The 10646-nt window shown below is 34.7% G+C and overlaps 1 protein-coding gene across 1 annotated transcript; it reads right to left on the reverse strand.

Annotated features, from left to right (window-relative positions):
- Nucleotides 1-3095: 3095 nt before the first annotated feature.
- LOC102393598 (olfactory receptor 4A15-like) lies at nt 3096-4019 on the reverse strand. The gene has a single exon (XM_006057421.4). It carries the CDS (start codon nt 4017-4019, stop codon nt 3096-3098), a length of 924 nt encoding a protein of 307 aa, XP_006057483.3.
- Nucleotides 4020-10646: the final 6627 nt, after the last annotated feature.

Below are 10646 nucleotides of genomic sequence, written 5' to 3' on the forward strand. Positions count from 1 at the left end.
GACTGACAGTTTGTAGTGAAGGAGGGGAAGATTGAGGACAAAGAAGAGGAGAAAGTACTCCGAAATTCAATATTCTAGGTAGAGTAAAATCTGACATACTAAATAGAATAATATCAAGTTAACTGAAATTAATAATTATGTTAGTAGAATATATTATCTGCAGAGGAAAAGAGGCTTAGACATTTCTTCATCGAAAACAAAATAAATGCTAATGGGGTGGAAATAGTGTTTCAAAAGTTGTTTTAAAAAACAAACAAGAAGTTAAAATTTATAACATCATTGCAAGGAAATGGAATTTTCCAAAAGAATGTGTTAGAAAAAATTTTAAAAGTGCAAAAATATTAAAATAGCATGCTTATATATTTTTCTAATTATATATAAATACATAGGAAATAAGTTAGCAAATGTCAAAGAAGAGTACATATCTATAATAAATATATGTATTTTTTTTCTGTAAAAAGTGTTATTCAAAATGTATCAGTAAATATTCTCACTCCAATAGATCAAGAATTCAAAAAATTGTTACCATCTTTCTAAATTCCATATATATATATATATAGAAAAAGGCTATAAAGTGGGTGTTACATCCCCTACATTAGGCAAGGAATAGAAAACACAAAGTCAATTAAAAAACTTTTCCTGACTTCAAGGAATAGATAAATGAACACAGACAATTCACAAAGATATTTATCTCATCACTTGAAATAAAAAAACAAATTTGAAAATTAACTAAACTTCTCTGGTTTTTTGGGCTATTGTTAAAGAATACCACCAACTTAGATAAACTAAATAACAAACAATTATTTTTCACAAGTTTGGTGGCTAGAAAACTAAGGGACCGAAACAGATTTTCCGTATCTGATGAGTCCCCCTCTCTAGTTCATAGACAGCCATCTTTTTTCCTATGTCCTTACATAGCAAAAGGGTCATGTGGTCTCTCTGATGTCTCTTCATAATGGCATTAATCCCAATCAGGGATTCCCTCACAGCTCAGTTGGTAAAGAATCTGCCTGCAATGCAGGAGACCATGGTTTGATTCCTGGGTCAGGAAGATCCACTGAAGAAGGGATTGGCTCCCCACTCCAGTATTCTTGGGCTTCTCTTGTGGCTCAGCTGGTAAAGAATCTGTCTGCAATGCAGTAGACCTGGGTTCGATCTCTGAGTTGGGAAGATCCCCTAGAGAAAGGAAAGGCTACCCACTCCAGTGTTCTGGTTTGGAGAATTCCATGGACTGAATAGTCCACAGGGTTGCAAAGAGTCAGACACAGTGACTGTCACACACACACTATAACCCCAATCATCAGAATGCCACCTTCATGACTTAGTCACTTCCCAAAGGGCCCCTCCAAATACTACCACATTAGAAAGGAATTAAGTTATGATTCTAGAGAGGGACACAAAATTTTGTTTCTATAGCAGCATCCAAAAGTCAAGGAACAAATTATTTAAGATTCGGTAAACCAAAAGTTTGCCATTATTTGGTGAATAGTATTGTGTTTGAGAAATACAAGAGATAAAAGAAATTTGAATATAAGAACTCTATGTAAAAGGTATAAAAATCAGGATATGAGATTTCTCATTTAGTGTGATTTACAAGTGAAACGCATCCATTGCCCCATATCCGTAGCCCCACACGAATCCAGGCTGAATAAGGGAAACAAAATAATAAGTTTCTTCAATCACGTGCTTCTAACCATATTAGAGGCAGTTAATATTTTATTTCAAGCCTGTTTCAGAGAAGGAGGGAGGATTTTATGAATGATGTCTCTGTAAAATAAAACAATATAGTCTGGACTCTTCATTACCTGGTAGTCTGTGTTAGTTATGTCCTGATGACTCAGGGAGGTAAAGTATTCTCCTCCAATGCAGGAGGCACAGGAAATACAGGTTTCATCCTTGGGTCAGGAAGATCCCCTGGAGAAGGAAATGGCAACCCACTCCAGTATTCTAGCCTGCAAAATTCCATGGACAGAGGAATCTGCTGAGATGTAGTCTATGAGGTCACAAAGAGTTAGATATGACTGAGCGACTAAGCACATGCATGTTGGTCTCATAAATGATTTGACTTGTCTTAAGTGAATCTGTGTTCCATTAATAAGACAAACAAAAATGGTATATATTATCAGAATCTTTCTTAACAGTGATATCACTTAAAATATCTGTTGTCAATTTCCATAATCCATATTTGAAGCTCATGAATGATGAATTATGCTAAATTTATGCATAAAAGACAGAGCCTGCATCTCTATAGAGGTTATAAAACACTATAAACAAAGAGACAGGGATATTGAAAAATAGTGGAGGTTTTACCAGAAATTCGAAAGTATCAGGGAAGGTGAAACAATCATCTTTATGAAAATTTAACTCCGAACAAAGCTGGTAAGCTTCAGGAGATAATATGATTGTCCAATTGGAAAAATAACTAAGATTTGGTTATGTTTCTGCATTTACATCATGATTATTCAGATTATTTGTATAGCTTTTTCATGATAAATATTACAACTCTGAAACATTCTTTGACTTTAACATTATAAGTAACATAAGCAAAATAGTATATGAAGAGTACCTTACAGATGCAAGAGTAACACATGTGCCTCAAATATTAATATGTGCTGTCTTTGTGTGAAGAGCAGTGAACCAAGATTTTATGTCATATTTCTTGTATTATTTTTTTTGAAATTTGTAATGAGCCCTATTAATTCTAAAAGGTCACTTTTTAAGAGAGAAACATAAAATCTTCCACTAATTAAATAAATTTAAAATATTAACTATAGCTTAACTCATCATATAGAAGATAAATTTGTAGTCTCAAGAGACCTTTTACAACCATAAACTATAAATATTTTCTGAAGAAATTGTGGAAATCTTTTTAAAAATGTGTTTTGAACATAATATATACTTTGAACTAAAAAAAAATGAAAATATTAAAAGCATATTTTGATCATTAAGACTCTTACCAGATAAATCTTTTCATTATGCTCAAGTTATTAAAGCAGAGAAGATATTTTTTCCAGTTAAATAATCACACATGGCTTTCCTCGGAGGAGCAATGCTTCTTAAAAAAAGAAAAAATGATTATATATATTCATGCTGCTTCATCTTCTTCTTTTGCCTCTGTTCCAGAGCTTTTTCATGGCGTTTTTCATCTCACCACTTCTCAAAGTATAGATTAGAGGGTTCAGCACAGGAGTGATAATGGTGTAAAACACAGTCAAGTATTTATCAATGGGTAAAGTAGAAAGTGGTCTCACATACATAAAAACACAGGGCACAAAGAAGAGGACCACCACAGTGATGTGGGACCCACAGGTGGACAAGGCTTTGTGCTTGCCTTCTTGATTACGATTCTTCAGGGAGCGCAGGATGACCCCATAGGAGATAAGTAAGAGTGTGAAGATGACCACACAGATGGCCCCGTCGTTGGCCAGGACTGTGAGGGCAATAAATTGGGTGTCAGTGCAGGCAAGTTTTAACAAGGGGTACATGTCACACACAAAGTGGTCCATGACATTGGGACCACAGAACGGGAGGTTGTAAACAAAGAGAGGGTGAAGGACAGCGTGTAAAAACCCACCAGCCCAGGCCAAAAGCAGCAGCAGAACACACACTCGTGGATTCATGATTGTCAAATAATGCAAGGGTTTGCAGATGGCCACGTAGCGGTCATAGGCCATGAACATCAGGAGTAAAATCTCAGCACCACCAAATAAGTGCCCTATAAAAATCTGGGTCATGCAAGCTTGGAAGGAAATGGTTCTTTTCTCATAGAGTAAGTTTATAATCATATTTGGGGTGAATGTAGTAGAATAAACAGCATCCATAAATGATAAGTTGCCAAGAAAGAAGTATATAGGGGCATCCAGGGTTGGACTGACCGCCACAGTCAGGACAATGAGTAGGTTGCCCACCATGGTCACAAGGTAGATGAGCAAGAAGGTGACAAATAGTATTTTCTGACCCTGGAGGCTCTGAGTGAGCCCCAAGAGGACAAACTCAGTTACATTGATCCTATGTTCCATGGGTTCTTCTGTATGTCATATTTCAGAGTTCTGGAGAAAATTACCTGTAAATACATATTATTAATAGTGACTTCCCAAAAGCTTAAGCTAATTTGTTTATTCAACAATTAGGCAGTAAAGTTTATAATGTGCCCATATTTTCAGATGTTATAAGACTGATTAAAATATTATTTCTAATCTCAACAATCATATAGTCGAATGGAGAGGTGAGTGATTAGAGACATGTGTGGGGAAAAGCCACAATATTAAATACATGAGTTGTCACAACTAGCTTTCCATTTGGGAGCTCCTCAAATTGTATAATGTAGATATCTTTTGAACTGTGGTGTTGGAGAAGACCCTTGAGAGTCTCTTAGACTGCAAAGAGATCCAACCAGTCCATCCTAAAGGAAATTGGTCTTGAATATTCATTAAAAGGATTGATGCTGAAGCTGAAACTCCAATACTTTGGCTACCTGATGTTGAAGAACTGACTCATTTGAAAAGACCCTGATGCTGGGAAAGATTGAAGGTGGGAGGAGAAGGTGACGACAGAGGATGAGATGGTTGGATGGCATCACCAACTCAATGGACATGAGTTTGAGTAAGCTCCAGGAGCTGGTGATGGACAGAGAAGCCTGGGGTGCTGCAAAGAGTCAAACACGACTGAGCAACTGAAATAAACTGAAAGCCAGAGTTACTTTTTCTTTACTTTCCAGTTAATGGAGGTTACCTTGCACATTTTAGGAGTAGAAGAATCTTCTTAACAAATGATCAAAATCCCAAATAGATATATTTGACAATATTAATTTTTTATGGGTTTAGGAAAAGTATTAAAACAATAGACAAATGTAGTTTGTGGAAATTATTTACATTTTAGAGGATATACACAGCTAAATCTAAAATAGATAAAAAAAATTCAAACTATTAAATTATAATAGATATAAATAAAATTGTGCATAAAATATATAAACAAACAGTTAAAGGAAGAATACCTCTAAATGGTCATCAGATATATGGTAGGTTGTTGACCCTCACCTGTGAACAAACAAGTAGGAATTGTGGTCACGGTTTGCTTCCTACACTCTTAATTTTTGTTCTTGAAAGTCTGTGAATCAAAGTCTACAGATGCTACCTCATCTTTTAATTTTAACAGATTAACATATTATATTTAGAGCACATATTAATTAAGCATATTATCAGATTTAAAAAATATTTTCCCAGAAAAATATCTCCAAATAGTTGCATTTAAAATTAATTTCTAAGAATAGTTTTGAGAAAGTTAATTTACTCCAGATCATTACAATATGAAAGTATTCAAGGAAAGAATTACAGAATAGACTTAATCTGCAGATTTTTCAGAAATTACAAAGGATTCCTAACATAGCTGATTATGAAAGTCACAAAGGAGAACCCTTAAAAAACTTAGTTGTCAAACCACCAATGTACTCTTGCAAAATGTAAATCCTAGTTCAGAATTTTATGTGTAAGTATACTTCCTGAGTCACCAGCATAAAGAGAAAGTCTTCCAATCCGTGTCTGGACTCCGATGCCCTCTTCCTCGTCCTTCATGAACGCACTCCATCTCTGGGAACAGAGAGCAATATACATGCACCATCACTGGACCTTGAACTGCTTCCACGTGATCAACTCTTTTCAAGCTTGCAGGAAACCTAATTCATCTCTGTCATTCAGAGAAAATTACTTTTTCAAATTGTTGGGGTTCAAAGATGAACATCAATGTCCTATAACCTAAGGAATTTGAATCTTGATTGTCAACAGAAACACAGAATATTCCTAGTTGGCAGGACTTGTTCTGATAACAAATGTTCAATCAGCATTTTGATTGAGGAGAGTGAGAGAAAATTTCAAATTCTGTAAGAATTGTTTACAACAAAAATTTTGCTCTTTTTGTTTATACCAGTGAACATGAAATAGTGAAAGAGCTTTTGCAACATTTTGATTCTCAGCCACTTATACTGTCCTGTCTTCATATAGCTGAACTTTGAATTTCCTGAAGAATAACTTCTTATACACACTTTTTATGTTTTGGATCCTTCATTTCAATTCGAGAAGAAGCCTGTCATGTGATTACTGCTACAGACAAATACTCTCTGAGGTAAGGGCACAGGGTCGTAAACACTTTGTCTACATTTAATTGTGTCTCATATTATTGAGTCATTCAACTGCTTCATCTCCAAACATGACTGTTGTCTAATTAAATTCACTGGGACCATAATCATGAATTTGAGGTAGACTCTTTATCTCCAGAGATGCCACCAGGATAATCACTGTGTAGTACATGACTTATAGAATCCTGTCCTCTGGGAGAAAATCATGAAAAACAACTTGAGGTCATCTCACAGAAATGGAAATGTCCAGTCTGGGCAGAAATAAAATATATAAAAATTTTCTTGTGTAAATCTTGACTTTCAAAACAGGAAATCTGTTCAAATTTAAGTTTTATCTTTGAAGATATCTGAGCTGATTTCAATGTATTCTTTGAATGTTAAATAAAATTAATACATTCCTAGAAAAATGGATTATAAAAAATAAGAAAAATAAATTATTAGAATCAAGATTGAGGATAGGGTCATCACTACAAATTCTATAGACATTAAAAAGATAATCATGTGATATGATTAATTAATTTTTGACAGTATACTTGCCAATTTAAAGAAAATAGGCCACTGCCATAAAATACAACTTTATAAACTCAGAGAAAAAATAATTAAAAACTGGGATAATCTAATACTTAAATAAATTTACATGACTAGAATTCTATCTTTCAACCCCCAAAAAAGTTCATTCCCATATAGATTTGATCAACCAATCTTATAAAAGCTAATCTAGAAATAGTACACACTTTCTCAGAAGGGAGGAAAGTAATATACTTCCTAATACACTTTATGTGCCTAGTATAACTGTTATACTGTCATAACACAAGGATATCACAAGGAAAATATTTACATGAATATCTCACAGTAACAAAGATACAAAATTCTGAACAGGATATTTACTTTGATTCTTTTGGATCATTCCTTCAGGATGGGGAACACGTGTATACCTGTGGTGGATTCGTGTTGGTATATGGCAAAACCAATACAATATTGTAAAGTTAAAAAATAAAATAAATTAAAAAAAGAAAATAAATAAATAAAGACAATGTAAATAAAGGTAAAAAAAAAAAATCTTCATATGGTGTTTGAAGAAAGTCTTGAGAAGTGCTCAGTCTAGGGCTAATCATGCCCCACTACCAATGTAAAATCTTCCTAAGTATTCAACCAAGAACACTGCCCCAGTGAACCATGAGGCTTTCCAGCTGGTTAGAATAGGCTGTCTTCCTGGCCCAGCCTGAACACCAGCCCTCGTCTCGCTAACCATCTGGGTAAATTTTTCCCCATCCTTAGGTATTCTTAAATGTATGCACTGACCTGTACTCTGATGAATAGTTGAAAGGGATCCTCTTTTGTTGTTGTCCAGAATTCTCTCTCTCTCATCCTCCCCTCCATCCCGGATTACAGGTGAATCATCTATAGTATTCTACTCTCCGAATTTTGACTGCCTTGGTCTCCTCAGATCCCTAACTTCATCTCCTCAACTCATACAGTCTACATGGATATTTTGCAGTATCTCTCTCTGTAGCACAATATGGAAATTTTTTAAAGGTAATAAACTGGAAAAAGTCTTGCAGGTCACTTTGTTTCCTATCTCTCAATAATCACAGTCACTTATTTTTCAAATCTAGTGTCTTGAAAATTATGATGTCATTTTTTTTCTGGTTTGTTTCCTTGTTTGTCAAAATTCTACATGGATACTTTGATCAGTTTTAACCATAATTCCAAATAGCTAGAAATAGCCAAAATATTGAGAAAAGAATAAAGAAAAGGATACAGAGCTGTGATACATCCATAAAATGAAATACTAGTTATCAATAAAATAAATAAACTGCAGATTAACACACTGATATACATAAATCCCATATGCATGATACTAAGATTGAGAAGCCATATTGAAGAGTAAGTACACAGTAGACATAATCATACAAACAGAAAATTCAAATAATTGCCCCAAGAGTGTTAGAATTGCTGAGCAAATCTGACAGTATTTCAGAACACAAAATCAACATACAGAAACAAGTTGCATTTACATATAATAACAAAATATTTTAAAAATTAAGAAAATAATCCAATTTATAGCAGCATCAAAAAGAATAAAATACATAAGAATAAATATAAGCAAGGAGGTGAAAGTATGATGCACTGAAAAATATATGACTTGATGAAAGAAATTAAAGACACAAGTTAACATATTTCATTTTCAAGAATTGGAAGAATAAACATTGGCAAAATGGTCACTTTTACCAAATCAGTGTGGAAGAGATCAGCAATCCAAGAAAACATGTAAAATTCACTCATAAGCAGTTTATGGAAAAGGAATACAAATAATTTGAAATGTGTGAAAAAATGCCTAAATGGATGACATTCTGGCAATAACAATGAACATCAACATTTTAGATACATAAAACAGTTGAATCAGCAATTCAATTTCTAGGGGTTCATATGCAGAAAACTTCAAAATTTCATTGCAGAATTATTTAAATTTGAAAAAGACTAGGGAAAACATGAAGAAGGCCAGGTGAATTAATTGTAGTGTAGTTTTTTTAAAGAAGTTAAGCATCTGGTGGATTCATTTTGATATTTGGCAAAACTAATACAATTAAGTAAAGTTTAAAAATAAAATAAAATTAAAAAAAAAAAGAAGTTAAGCAGTAGGAGGAAACTAGAATGAGTTAGACCTATAGAAATTAGTATCTAAAAATATTCAGGAGGTTGAACAGTAAAAGGCACAATTTATATGCTGAAACAGAAATACAAATATATGAAAATACCGTGTGTTGAATTTGAAAGTGAAAGTCACTCAGTTGTGTCGAACTCTTTGTAACCCTATGAACTACAGCCTGCCAGGCATCTCTGTCCATGGAATTCTCCAGGCAAGAGTGGTGGAGTGAGTTATCATTCCCTTCTCCAGAGGTTCTTCCCAACCCAGGGATCAAATTCAAGTCTCCTGCACTGCAGGCAGATTCTTCACCTCTGAGCCACCAGGAAAGCCCAGAATTTATACACTGAAACATAAGCACAGATAAGTATATGAAAACTTCCTGTATTTGCATATTTTTCTTGAAGAATCCTAACAGCAGAGTGTAATGACTTCACGGGAGGGACTGGGAGAATCTGGTATGGGACGGGGAAAGGTTTTATTCTACGTTACTTCATTTTCTGTGTGCGTTGTTGTTGTTATTGTTGTTTTTCAGCACTTATACTAAGCATCATGCTTTCAATTTTTATTTTAAGAAATTGAAATATATTAACTTTCCTATGCAAGATAAATGAAACTGCATAAAAAGGATATTCTTACAGAACTAAATATTTTAACTAGTACAGTAAATAGAATGAAGGCAAAAGTAAGATACAATTAAAAATAAAAGAAAAAAATGAGAAAATAGTAAAAGTAAAAGCATACATTAATTTAACATCAGTTAACTTTATAAAATTTCATTGACAAATGCATTGCTGTCATTTATTGACTCCTTACTATAAATGCATCCTAGTTTTCCAGGTACAGTGATAAACCAGACATTACACAGTTTATATTTTAGTAGAAAATTGATATCAATAGCTTGAAATAGAATTATTCTTTAACTATAATTATCCTTTAAAGAAATGGAAAGTTTGCATCAAATTTACAAAAACTTTTACATTCCAAGAGGCTTGGTCCTAATGCTGAATTACTAACTTCATGATGGATAATACACTAATTCCAAGGTGTAATTCTTGAGACCCATTGAAACTACTTCACGTATTCAGTGAGAGTAGCTGAAACAATGAATAGAAGGTCATGTGCTGGATTGTCTCAGGACTCACCGAGGCATCTTTCTGAGGGTCTTTAGTTGGATATTCCCTGTTTCCTGACCTATAAACACTAATGCCATCCAATGTCGTGTCCCCAGCTCTGATTTCTATACTTCAGTTCAGTTCAGTCACTCAGGCATGTCCGACTCTTTGCGACCCCATGAATCACAGGACGCCAGGCCTCCCTGTCCATCACCAACTCACGGAGTTCACTCAGACTCACGTCCATCGAGTCGGTGATGCCATCCAGCCATCTCGTCCTCTGTCGTCCCCTTCTCCTCCTGCCCCCAATCCTTCCCATCATCAAGCTCTTTTTCAATGAGTCAACTCTTCGCATCAGGTGGCCAAAGTACTGAAGTTTCAGCTTTAGCATCATTCCTTCCAAAGAACACCCAGGACTGATCTCCTTTACAATGGACTGGTTGGATCTTCTTGCAGTCCAAGGGACTCTCAAGAATCTTCTCCAACACCACAGTTCAAAAGCATCAATTCTTCAATGTTCAGCTTTCTTTACAGTCCAACTCTTACATCCATACATGACCACTGGAAAAACCCTAGCTTTGACTAGACGGACCTTTGTTGGCAAAGTAATGTCTCTGCTTTTGAATATGCTATCAAGGTTGGTCATAACTTTCCTTCCAAGGAGTAAGCGTCTTTTAATTTCATGGCTGCAATCACCATCTGCAGTGATTTAGGAGCCCCCCAAAATAAAGTCTGACACTGTTTCCACTGTTTC

Source organism: Bubalus bubalis, chromosome 16, assembly GCF_019923935.1.
Source record: "Bubalus bubalis isolate 160015118507 breed Murrah chromosome 16, NDDB_SH_1, whole genome shotgun sequence".
Classification (NCBI taxonomy): domain Eukaryota; kingdom Metazoa; phylum Chordata; class Mammalia; order Artiodactyla; family Bovidae; genus Bubalus; species Bubalus bubalis.